Source organism: Saccopteryx leptura, chromosome 1 (genome assembly GCF_036850995.1).
Source record: "Saccopteryx leptura isolate mSacLep1 chromosome 1, mSacLep1_pri_phased_curated, whole genome shotgun sequence".
In the NCBI taxonomy this organism is placed as follows: domain Eukaryota; kingdom Metazoa; phylum Chordata; class Mammalia; order Chiroptera; family Emballonuridae; genus Saccopteryx; species Saccopteryx leptura.
Window position 1 is genome coordinate 317,849,357 of NC_089503.1, and position 12,674 is coordinate 317,862,030.

Genomic DNA, 12,674 nt, shown 5'->3' on the forward strand with positions numbered 1-12,674 from the left:
GAGTGAGGCCTGGGACCACCTGTGGATCACACTCATCCCTGGTGTGCCCCATGGATGGGAGGCTATAGGAGGCCCCTCTGTAGGCCAGAGCCAAGAAAGTGCTGTTGACAGTCCTAGGAAGGCATCCCTGTCACACTGAGGCCCAGGGCAGACCCAATGCAGAGTTTTCTGCTGGGCTGTCTGTGTTTTGAGTATTTCTGCCATGTGTCAGCAGTGTGCCAAGGCCCGCTGCTGTGCACAAGGCATCAATAGGGGCACGGAGCACTTGGCCAGCACTCCTTCAAGGCATTTGTGGTATGGTGGTGTAGGATTGGATATAAATGAAAAGGTGACCAAGTGTCACAGAAGGACGGGCAGGCTGCATGGGCAGGAGAGGCAGAAATCCCTCGGGGAAGTTTTCTTGCCCAGCAGTTAAATAGCTGTGTCCTAGTTGGCCTGTGCCACCATAGCAATGGTGGCTTACACAGTTGTCATTTACTAGCTCACATTCTGGAGGCTGGGTGTCCAAGACCAAGACTTGGCTGATTTGGTTCCTGATGGCTCTGTTCTGGCTTGTAGACGGCTGCCTTCCTGTGTGTCCTCACGTGGCCCTTCCTCTGTGAGTGTGCATGGGGGTGGGACAGAGGGAGCTCTCTGGAGTCTCTCCTATAATGATACTAATGGTGTCAGCTCAGGGCCCTCCCTCATGGCTTCATCTCACCTGGGTTACTTCCTCAGAGGCCTCGTCTCCACATGCAGCCAACTTGGGGGTTAGGCTTTTTTGGGAGGGTTAGGGGTGGGGACACTACATTCCATCCATAACAGCTTGGAAGTGGGGTTTTATGTTTTAAAATAGTCCATAGAAGAAACTAGCATCATCATTGTCATCTGCAGGGACCAGATGCAGGTGACCCTTGGGCTGTGGCTTTGGGAAAGGTGCTTGGGCCCCTGCCTGGGAGCTGAGCCAGGAAAGGCCCGTCTTACTCATCCTTTGGGTCTACACCTTGTGTCCAGTCTGCGTGGGGCTTGTCGTAGAGCAGACTCCATGTCCATGAGCAGCAACGGGAGGCAGGTTAAAGGGACTGGTATCGGGCTGGAGGAGGGGCAATGATGATGGACACCTTAGAAATAATTCTTGAACAGTTTCTGGCTTACCCTTAACCACTTTAGCACAGCATGGAGAGTAAGACTGGACTTTGGAGGCTGGCTGACTTAGGGTTGGATTCTGGCCCTTTCACGCATGAGTGGCCTGGTGAGTGATGTCCTCACACTGGCCCTCTTTTCCCACATGTGAAGGGTTGTGAGAGTCGGTATGTGTGGGGTACTGAGGACAGGGCTTGGCGTTCACTCCAGGTTGGTGCCCATTATGAGGGCTCTGGTGGGCCATGTGGGCCTGCCTGGGCAGCGAAGGGCCCTGTCTGGCACTGGCTCCCTGGGCAGGCTCCGCTATCTGGCCCCCAGTGATGCCCGTTAGTGTGGATGGCACTGGCCGAACCCCGGGAGGCCAAGGGTGGCAGTGACCATTATAATTACTAAAACTTTACAATTTCAGCCCAGAACACTTTTCACGGAGAACAGCCCCGCCTCTGCACGCTCCGTGGCTTTACCTGCCTGTGTGCTTTCCCTTTCCTGTGTTTTTAAATTCAAGTGCAGTGTGATTGTAATGAAATCTCTCTGAAAGCTGTCCCGACTACATTATAAGGTTAAAATTGATTTATTCTTTGAAGACAGAATTCGGTTACAGCTGGTAAACTAGATTCAGCTTTGTTATCACCCAAGTGAAAATATTTTTATTACTGCTACGAGCGAGCAGGCGGAGAGCAGAGAGTGACCCGTGGTGCCGCCCTGGCTGTGGAGTGGGTCTTGTGTTACAGGGAGAGTGACGAGCCCCTCCCTGCGGGTCCTCGTGAGGCCCCGTGGTGGCTGCTGTGACCCGTGGTGCCGCCCTGGCTGTGGAGTGGGTCTTGTGTTACAGGGAGAGTGACGAGCCCCTCCCTGCGTGTCCTCGTGAAGCCCCGTGGTGGCTGCTGTGAACGTTGGCGTGGGAATGGTATCTCACACGAGATACACAGACCTGGTGGTTGGCAAAGCACACGTGGGACGGTGTGATGTTGGGACATGCATGGCAGCAAGGCCCATGTGCTGCAGGTCCACTCTCCTCCCTCATTGCAGGTGAGGCTTTGTCCCCACACCCTGCTGCTTGGGGCCCTTCCCGTGTGAGTGTGGCTCGAGTCACTGTGCCTTTCAGAGCCTGACGGGGTTCCTTGGATGCCAGCCCTCCCTGGCCGCTCTGCCTGTGTGCAGGGTGCCCCCTCGGTGGGTGTCGTGCCCCTGCACAGGCTGAATCCATGTGCCCTCAGTGAAAACCCACATGCATGTTTTGCTGCATACTGAGAGGAGCAGCGAGTTCCTTTGCAGCCTGCATCGCTGACTCTGACCTTGGCGGCTGCTGCTAATAGTGATGATAGCAGCTGGTGTCTGTGGTGTCTCCAGTGTGCCAGGCGCTGTTCTCAGGTCCTTGTCTGTGGTATTGTGTTGGCTTTTCACAACAGCCAGTGATGTGTGTGTGTTATGGCCCCATTTAAGAGCCTGGCCCCTGCTGGGTGATTCCCAGGTGGCCTCCAGCTGTGCCCACCCTGGAGTGCTGCCGCGCACAGAGCCCTCTCAGCCGCTCCCAACCACTGGGGACGCAGTGGTGTCCCACCTGTGCCCCAGGACTTTCTTGGGTAGCACCCCTGTTCCTCACCCCTGCATTTCCTCTTGGGACTCCTGGCCAGTGTCTTGTGCCTTCTGGTGCCTCACTGTTCACACGACCCTGTGAAGAGGGAGGTGTGCAGGAAATGTGCCTTCTTTAGAGGACCGGGCTACATGTTCATCCCTCCACCTGGCAGCCAGTGCCAAGCGCAGTGTTGCTCAGTGCTGATGGGTTGGCGTGCTGGTGGGTTGCTGTAGCACCCTGCGTGCCCGGTCTCCTGCAGTGATGGGTGCTTTGAGCGGTGTGGGTGCAGTTTGAAGGTAGCTGTACTCTTGACCACGTGGATGTTGGGGGTTGAGCCCTGGGTGGGCTAGGTGGGGCTCTACGTTTATGCTTGCAGCCTCCCCATGCACGGCTCGGAGGCCTGTGGGAGATGTGGGCAGAGGAGACTGTCTCTGTCCCTCTGCTTGTCCTTCTTGCAGCCTCTCAGAGGCTGTGCAGCATTGTCTCCAGATGCTCCCATGGGGTGCGTGTTCACACCAGGGGGCACGCGGTGTCTGTGTGTGCGGAGACGTGGGCACGTGAGGCCCAAGCTCGTGATTGAGAGGCTCTCCTCCTTAATGACGATGTCTTCGTGACCCTCCATCTCGAGATTGATGCTCAGAGTTTATTGCCAAATTGAGACTACTTAATTAAATTGTAAGTAGAGACTTCCAAATTAAGCAATTCTCCTTGACCTTATGAAGCAGAAGTTGTCTTGGTCTTGAATGTAGACCATCAAATCTGGTTTTGAAATGATTCCCCAAAGTCGTTTTTGTCTGTGGTCACAAGTTGCTGGAGGGAGTGTGAGTCGTTTTATCTCTCTCACCGTAAAGAGCCAGCGTCCCTCTAAAACCCTGCAGGAGGCGGCCTTGGCGGCTGCCGTCTCCACACTGGGCTGGCTAGCAGAGGACCGTGAACCTTCACGGAGGTCGTCTCACGCCCCAGGCTGACGAGCCGTTGGCCCTCTGTAAAAGTTCGTGCCAGCACTTCCTACCTTTATAGTAGGGGTCCTCTGGGTCCCGGCTGGCTGTCCCCCAGGGCATGGGCCTTTGTGGTGCCTCTCTGAGCTGCAGTCATGCACCAGCCCCCCCCCCCCACTTGGAGACAGTTCAGGCCAAGCGTGTTCTAGTGCATTTGCTGGTGTCACGTCTGTGCTTGTTGGCCCTCACCCTGTGTTGTGGGTGGGAGAGGATGGGGAGGGCAGGGGCCGCTGCTGGGCAGGGCAGTACGAGCCTGGGGCATGCAGCCCCTGCTTATCTGCCTGCTACTCAGGCCCCTGCAGCTCCTGCTGCCCAGTGTAGATATGGTGTGCAGTTACATCCTGTTGCCAGTGGGAGGGGCTCTTGAGCAATGGCCTCTGCCCTGGGTGCAGCCTGAGTCACAGCGTCCATGCGGTGAGTTCCATTGGCTAGGGCTCACCGGCACTGTCCCGTAGTCAGATTTGTGTCCTTGACCCGGTTCCCTCCGTGACCTGCCATGTGTGGGAAGCAGTCGCCGACTGGGCCTTTGCTTATTGAAGCCTCCTCTCTGCTTCCCTGGCCCACACTCCTACCCTCTGGAGCCAGGCTGCCTGTCTGTTCCCTCACTGTCCCCATGTAGCCATCTACACATGTGTTTAGATAAGTCAGCTGGTGGTGGCCCTTGGCAGGGGGTGCTGGGTACCATGTGGGGCATTGAGGATGTTGGGGCTTAGTTCCATTCAGTTCATCAGCCGGGGCCGCGTCCCAAGCCCATGGCGTGAGTGTGGCAGCCACAGCCTTGCACGGCCCTCCCGTCTGCCTGCTTTCCCCACGCGTTGTTCCAGCTCTGGGGAGCACTGGGGCTGCGTCAGCCCTCCAGGGGCCACCCGCGGGGCTGAGCACCTGTGGTTAGGACCCTCTCTTTCCAGCGTTCCTCCAGCCCTGACTCGGAACCGTGGCCTCTGAGTTGGCATGTGAATGACTGTACACACCATGGGCAGGTGTGAAATATCTGTGTGTATCGGGTCTGAGTGTGTGACAGTGGTTGGACAGCCGCATGGGGCTCCTCTGCAGTTGGAAGGCGCACTGGGACGGCCAGTCTGTGCACTGAGCTTCTGTAGTGGTGCCAGCTGGGGTGGTGTGAGTGGGGGCTGGCGGAGGTGGTGGTGTGAGTGAGGGCCGGCGGAGGTGGTGGTGTGAGTGAGGGGGAGGTGGTGGTGTGAGTGAGGGCCGGTGGAGGTGGTGGTGTGAGTGGGGGCCGGCGGAGGTGGTGGTGTGAGGGAGGGCCGGCGGAGGTGGTGGTGTGAGTGAGGGCCGGCGGAGGTGGTGGTGTGAGTGGGGGCTGGTGGAGGTGGGGGCCGGCGGAGGTGGTGGTGTGAGTGGGGGCCGGCGGAGGTGGTGGTGTGAGTGGGGGCCGGCGGAGGTGGTGGTGTGAGTGGGGGCTGGTGGAGGTGGTGGTGTGAGTGGGGGCTGGTGGAGGTGGTGGTGTGAGTGAGGGCCGGCGGAGGTGGTGGTGTGAGTGAGGGGGAGGTGGTGGTGTGAGTGAGGGCCGGCGGAGGTGGTGGTGTGAGTGGGGGCCGGCGGAGGTGGTGGTGTGAGTGGGGGCCGGCGGAGGTGGTGGTGTGAGTGGGGGCGGAGGTGGTGGTGTGAGTGAGGGCCGGCGGAGGTGGTGGTGTGAGTGGGGGCGGAGGTGGTGGTGTGAGTGAGGGCTGGTGGAGGTGGTGGTGTGAGTGAGGGCCGGCGGAGGTGGTGGTGTGAGTGAGGGCCGGCGGAGGTGGTGGTGTGAGTGAGGGCCGGCGGAGGTGGTGGTGTGAGTGAGGGCTGGTGGAGGTGGTGGTGTGAGTGAGGGCTGGTGGAGGTGGTGGTGTGAGTGAGGGCCGGCGGAGGTGGTGGTGTGAGTGAGGGCTGGTGGAGGTGGTGGTGTGAGTGAGGGCCGGCGGAGGTGGTGGTGTGAGTGAGGGCTGGTGGAGGTGGTGGTGTGAGTGAGGGCCGGCGGAGGTGGTGGTGTGAGTGGGGGCCGGCGGAGGTGGTGGTGTGAGTGGGGGCTGGTGGAGGTGGTGGTGTGAGTGGGGGCTGGTGGAGGTGGTGGTGTGAGTGAGGGGGAGGTGGTGGTGGTGTGAGTGAGGGCTGGTGGAGGTGGTGGTGTGAGTGAGGGCCGGCGGAGGTGGTGGTGTGAGTGAGGGGGAGGTGGTGGTGTGAGTGAGGGCCGGCGGAGGTGGTGGTGTGAGTGAGGGCCGGCGGAGGTGGTGGTGTGAGTGGGGCCGGCGGAGGTGGTGGTGTGAGTGGGGGCTGGTGGAGGTGGTGGTGTGAGTGAGGGCTGGTGGAGGTGGTGGTGTGAGTGAGGGGGAGGTGGTGGTGTGAGTGAGGGCCGGCGGAGGTGGTGGTGTGAGTGAGGGCCGGCGGAGGTGGTGGTGTGAGTGGGGCCGGCGGAGGTGGTGGTGTGAGTGGGGGCTGGTGGAGGTGGTGGTGTGAGTGAGGGCTGGTGGAGGTGGGGGCCGGCGGAGGTGGTGGTGTGAGTGGGGGCCGGCGGAGGTGGTGGTGTGAGTGAGGGCGGAGGTGGTGGTGTGAGTGGGGGCCGGCGGAGGTGGTGGTGTGAGTGAGGGCGGAGGTGGTGGTGTGAGTGGGGGCCGGCGGAGGTGGTGGTGTGAGTGGGGGCCGGCGGAGGTGGTGGTGTGAGTGGGGGCGGAGGTGGTGGTGTGAGTGGGGGCCGGCGGAGGTGGTGGTGTGAGTGGGGGCCGGCGGAGGTGGTGTTGTGAGTGGGGGCTGGTGGAGGTGGTGGTGTGAGTGAGGGCCGGCGGAGGTGGTGGTGTGAGTGAGGGCCGGCGGAGGTGGTGGTGTGAGTGAGGGCCGGCGGAGGTGGTGGTGTGAGTGAGGGCCGGCGGAGGTGGTGGTGTGAGTGAGGGCGGAGGTGGTGGTGTGAGTGCGGGCCGGCGGAGGTGGTGGTGTGAGTGGGGGCTGGTGGAGGTGGTGGTGTGAGTGAGGGCTGGTGGAGGTGGTGGTGTGAGTGAGGGCTGGTGGAGGTGGTGGTGTGAGTGAGGGCTGGTGGAGGTGGTGGTGTGAGTGAGGGCTGGCGGAGGTGGTGGTGTGAGTGAGGGCTGGCGGAGGTGGTGGTGTGAGTGAGGGCCGGCGGAGGTGGTGGTGTGAGTGAGGGCCGGCGGAGGTGGTGGTGTGAGTGAGGGCTGGTGGAGGTGGTGTTGTGGTGGCTAAGGAAGGGTGGCTCCAGGTTGCAGCAGTTGGGCCTGCAGGGGGCTGATGTGTTGTCCACGCAGGGTGGGTGTGTGGGGGCAAGTGGGCACGGCCTGTGGGAGCCTGGGGCATGTCCTTCCAGCTCAGTGATGGAACATGTGAGGACTGGGATTCCTCTCTTTATACCATCAGCACACTTCTGAGATGGTGTTAAATTTTCAAAATAAACCTGACTTGCTCTTGGTTTCTGTACACTTCCTGAGGGAAGCAGTGGTCCTTGCTGAAAGGCATGTGTGTGGATGTGGAATGGCTTCTTGTGAGGCACAACTGCTGTGCTGTTCCCTACACCCCTCCCTCTTGGGGTATGGCACGGGCTCCCCTTCCCCTTGTCACCTTGGCCCCTCTGTCCCCTTCCTTGCCTTCGGTGGTGGCTGCTGGCAGCCTTCGCAGGACAGGTGTCCCCCTGTGACTGGTGCTGGCACAAGCCCTGCCCAGAGCCTGGCCTCTCTCCTGTGGTCTCCTGCAGTGCTGCCCATCCTGTGACTTTGCTCACGCATCATGGTGGCGGGGAAGAGGAGTGTGCAGGGAGGCTCGGAAGCCGCTTTCTGGCCGGTGGACTGGGAAGGCAGGGAGCAGGCTTGCTGCCCTGCAGCGGGTGCTCCGTTCATCCTGCTTGGAGCCTCCACAATGGATTTGTTTCTGAACTGACATTCCCTCTGCTTGGTCTGGCAGCCAAAGGAGGGCCGGGAGGGGCTGGCACCTGTCCTGTGCCCACTGTGTGGCCACCACTGTGCCAGGAGTTCTCCTAAGGGAGTGCCGTGAGGGAGCTGGGCGCTCCCTGTTCTGCAAAAGTGAGTCTGCAGCTCTGGGATCCTGGAGCTCCTTCCAGAAGCTGCTGGGGTTTGAACCCAGGCCCTCCTCACTCTGCAACCAGAGGTCTTTCCCTGCTTTCCTGTTGCTCTCTGTCCCAGCTCTGTCATCTCGCCTCCACGACCCAGGGCCTGGGCCCGGGCCCGGAGTCTGTTGTAGCCATTAATTGTTGACATAAACTAAATCCTGCAATGAGGGGACAAGAGAGCCGGGATGAGGCCTTCATGGCTGTGAGAGGCCCATGCTCCCTGTCAGTGGGATTGGCGTTTATTCTCTTTTATCTTTTGACTGATTAGAGAATTGAAATGTTCCCCCTGAATCAGAGCCTATTCACGGTAGACACCGTGGTACCCGCACCTGCTCTCAGCCTGCGAGGGCCTTTGTGAGGCGCCCTTTGTCAGGTGTCTAAGTGTGAGCAGTTATGCGTGCTTTTGGGCAAATAAATCTAAACAGTGTCTGGCCCTACATAAACAGTACATGTTTCTTATGCCAAGTCTATGGGATGCGTGTTCCTTTTCCTTTTTAGCACAAATCCTGGGATACAGTGTGTTTGCATAATTTATTTTTATTTTTAATCGAAAAGACAAGATGTTTCAGCAAAACTTTCAGTCTGCAGATCTGCCGTTGAACATGCTGAGGAAAGTGGCCAGCAGACACGTGGCGGCTCCTCCCACAGGCCGCATGACAGGCACCCACCTTCCGGGCGGCTTCGTGGCAGCAGCACTGCCCTGCCTGCCACCAGAGGGTTTTGTGAAAAGAATCTTTTCAACCTGAAAGATGACAATAATTACATCTGCCTGCTCGTTCATTACACGTACACTCTTATTCCCAGTGAAATGGAAATTTCGGGTTCAGAGTTATTGCTAACCAAATTACCTGTATCAGCGGAAGAGCATCTGCTCACAATTACTTAGGAAACAGGAAAAATGAATCTTTGCGGCATATGCATTTGCAGCTCTGATGTCTATAAATCGAAAGCAATGCCTGGAGTTTAGTCGTCCATTTTTCAACATGTTCAGAGGAGGAGGCAGCCTTGCCAGAAATTCGCTGTGCCCACTCACAGGTGGTGGCAGAGCTGGTAGCAGGCCCTGGAGAAGCACCATGGTCCACGAGAGTGCCTCCCTCCCACCCCCAGGAGCAAGACCTGCTCTCTGGCATGTCAGGACGATGCTCTGTGGGCCCTGACTCAGTGCTAAGAGCGACTGTCCAGCGAGCACAGGCCCTGAGGCACCTCAGATTCCTAGTGACATCCCTCCAGGTAGGCACATGTTCACTTGTTCAGCCTCCTCAGGTCTGCGCTGGCAGAGGGGAGGCTAGGCTTTCAGGACACTCAGGGTTACTAATTCTGGTGACACAGACGACCTGGAGGCTCCAGGTGGAATTTCCTCTGTCTCTGTTGCAAGTGGCCGTCCTGGAGGGCAGGACACAGGTCCTGTCTGCTCTGCGGCTTCACCTTTGCAGGTGTACACGCGGAGACCGTGATGAATCCCGGAGAGCCCATGGGTGAGGAGCTCCTGTCTGGAAGCAGTTCGTCTGTGTCCTGTGAGGTTGATGCTGTGTCAGAGTCTGATCCTTCCTGTGTGTGCGTTCCCAGATGGACTTGCCTTGCTCTGCAGAGGGTGATGGCTGTGCTAGGGCGCTGATCCCCAGAGATATGGGACAAGTTCCTGCACCCACTTGGCCATGTTGGATCCTTTTACAGAACGAGACAGCCCTTAGTTCTATCCTGAGTCTGTGGCTGCCTCACATGCACCTTTGATGGGTTACCCAGCCTGCCTCGCGGGGGGGGCAGACCCTGGTCAGGAAGCTGTCCTGTGGATGGACTCTGCATTAGGCTCCTTCTGGCCAAGCCTGAGGCAGGGTCACCTCTGGCCACATCTTGGGGAGGGGCGAGGGCTGCTCCTTCCTGTACCACTGCAGGTGGAATTCACCATAGAGGAAAAAGGGTTCATCTTTACTCTGCTCAGTTACATTTCTTCAGTGACAGATGTTCCAGAAGTGTGTGTTTACTTTCTCGGATCTGTGTGCTTGAAGTGTACACTGGGAAGATGTCCTGTGCCTCATGGCACATGCTAGAGCTGTTTGTGTTCCTGCTCACAAAGGCACCCTTCTCCTTCAGTGAGTTGGGAGGCAGTGCAGGACCTGGCTGGGGAGGCTGACTGCTCGGTGTGTCACTCGCCCTGGGCAGCTCCTTCCTGCGTGGCTGCCTGTCTGTGTCTCCTGAGTGTCTGGTGCTGGGCATGGGCCTGCTTGTTTAACAAGCTGCTGGACACGTAGCACATGCCAGGCGTGGCCAGACAGGCCTCTACCCTGTTGAAGTCAGTGTACCCCGCCAGGCTGTCGGGCTCTTGCTGGGACCCCAGTGAAGACCCGGGTAAGGCTCCTTGTTGGTACATGGGCCTGACAGCTCCTCAGCTAACAAATCACTGTGTTACAGTGCAGATGGTGGCATGGACAGATGTCCAGGTGTCCTGGAATCGGTTAAGAAGCACTTGAATCTACGTTGGTAACTTGGGAGTTAACACTTCCTTCCAGTGATTTTTTTTTTTTTTTACAGGGACAGAGAGAGAGAGAGAGAGAGAGAGAGGATCAGAGAGAGGGATAGACAGGGACAGACAGACAGGAGCAGATGAGAAGCATCAATCATCAGTTTCTTGTTGCGACACCTTAGTTGTTCATTGATTGCTTTCTCATATGTGCCTTGACCATGGGCCTTCAACAGACCGAGTAACTCCTTGCTCGAGCCAGTGACCTTGGGTCCAAGCTGGTGAGCTTTTTGCTCAAACCAGATGACCCCGCGCTCAAGCTGGCGACCTCGGGGTCTTGAACCTGGGTCCTCTGCATCCCAGTCCGTCGCTCTATCCACTGCACCACCGCCTGGTCAGGCCTTCCAGTGATTAATCTGTGACAAACCCCCTGCTGCCTTGAAAGGGCCGAGCTAAGCCGTCCCACCAGTGGAGACATGATAAGGCTGGTGTTTGCTGACCTATATATACTGTGGTCTCTGTCCAGCACTAGCAGGGTGGGCACGACCGCCGTCCAGGCCGCTGGAGTTGCAGGCTGGAGACTGGCAGGGACTGGAAAGGGCCGGGAGCCCCTGGCAGGGCCTGGCACCTGTCTCGGGGGCTGTGTTTGTGGGCAGTGACTCTCTCTCAGGATGGTCACCCCTGCCTTTCCCAGGCCGCGGGCTGTGTGCTTATGGACGTTCACTGCTCCTTCTCTGTGTGAAGGAGCTGTCCTTGCTCACTGTGTCAGCCATATTTAAATGTCTTGTCACGTCAGCATCCTGGCCACAGCAGGGGCTTCTGGCAGAGTCCTTGCTGTTCCCTGCGCTCTCATGGGGGAGGCATTGGGGCCTTGCTGATATAGAAGTGCAGGGGTCTCTCATCATCTCTGCATGGGCATGTGCCAGAACTCTCAATAAAGTGAAGCAAGACGCCCCTCCCTGGCGTGGGAACTGTCCCTTCAGGCACAGGAGCCAGGCGCCAGAGGAGCTGAACAGAGGGTGAGCCAATGCCAGCTGGAAGACCCCTGCTGCCCAGTCTGCCCCCCGTCCCTGCCTGCCTCCAGGACCTGGCCCCCGAGCCCAGCCCTGTGCTCATCTTGGGGCCATCAGTCCCCAGTTTGTCCCGGCAGCGTGTGGCAGGTGTAGGGGCCTCATGGAAATGAGGGCTGCCCAGAGCTCCTCTGGTGGGATAGCACCTTCCAGCCAGGTGCCCCCGCTTCCTGCAAGCCCTCATCTGTGGGATGCAGAAGGTGTCGGGACAGCCCCTGCCTTTGGTTTCTGCAGCATGATAGTTATCTCGACCATGTGTAACACAAACCACAGCACTGACTTCTCTTACACTTGTTTGCCACTGCTAGAACTCTGGGAGAACAGGGAACACCTTTGGACTTTGCTCAGGGTGGCCTCTCAGGGCAGGCCCCTGAGGACGGGCGCCCCGCAGAGAGGCCATGTCTATGGCTCAGGAGGTCAAGGAAGAGACAGGCGCAGAGGGAAGACATTAGCAACATGTGGGCGGGCCCTGTGAAAGCAGCAGTGTGGAAAATCTAGGTCCCATCCCGTCCAGTCCGTTGGTCAACGTTCTGGGTTGCTGCTGACCACTCGCTTGGCAGAGACCGAGTTAGGACATGCAGGGCCATAGGCTGGGAATTGCCACTGCAGCGCCTGGGGACAAGCAGCTTCGTCCCTGACAGGAGATGTGTGCCCGGGAAATGCAGTTAGTAAAGCCTGGCTCTCGTCACAGACCCAGCCTTTTCTCACCTGGCACCCAGAGGCACCTGACCAGGGCCGTGCCTGCTTGGCACTCCCTGGCTGGGTCCAGAAGTAGGTGGCGTTTGCCGGAGGAGCTGCTGAGCTCATCCCTGCCTCTCTGGACCTCCCAGGACCCTCCAGGACCCCTCAGGACCTCAGCCTGTGTCTGGTGGCCTGCCCCGGGCGGGAGAAGTGCGTCTGTGGGCGTCCCCGAGGTCCCGGGCAGTGGTGGTGAGCAAGTTGCTGTGCAGTGGGCACGGAGGAGGTGGCTCCCTGACAGCCCGGCCTGTGTTTGTGTCGCGCAGAGCAAGTCCACCGGCACCTGGACCAGCACGAGGTGCGGTACCTGCAGTTCGCCTTCCGCTGGATGAACAACCTGTTGATGAGGGAGGTGCCCCTGCGCTGCACCATCCGCCTGTGGGACACCTACCAGGTGAGCTCTGCCCCTCCCATGCCAGTCTGTACGCAGCGTGGCGTTGCCTGAGGGCATGGCGTGGTGGACTCTAGTGCTTCCAAGTCCGTTTCTGATGCTCTTGTCACCTGGGCCAACGTGAAACAGGGAAAGGACTTCTGCCTTGTGTAGTGGCTGAGTTTCACTCCCACTGTGCTTGACAGTGTCCTCCCTGCTTGCTGGCATTTCTGTTGGGCAGGGTCCTGGCGGTAGGCGGCGTGAGCGCTCAAGACTGCG

At 58.9% G+C, this 12,674-nt stretch overlaps 1 protein-coding gene across 1 annotated transcript in view; it reads left to right on the top strand.

Annotated features, from left to right (window-relative positions):
* The window catches only part of TBC1D22A (TBC1 domain family member 22A), a 214,955-nt gene that overhangs the window by 148,840 nt on the left and 53,441 nt on the right, over positions 1-12,674 (top strand). Inside the window, exon 11 of the mRNA XM_066358713.1 lies at positions 12,292-12,419. Coding sequence (XP_066214810.1) covers positions 12,292-12,419 — 128 coding nt within the window. The remainder of the gene's footprint in view (positions 1-12,291; positions 12,420-12,674) is intronic.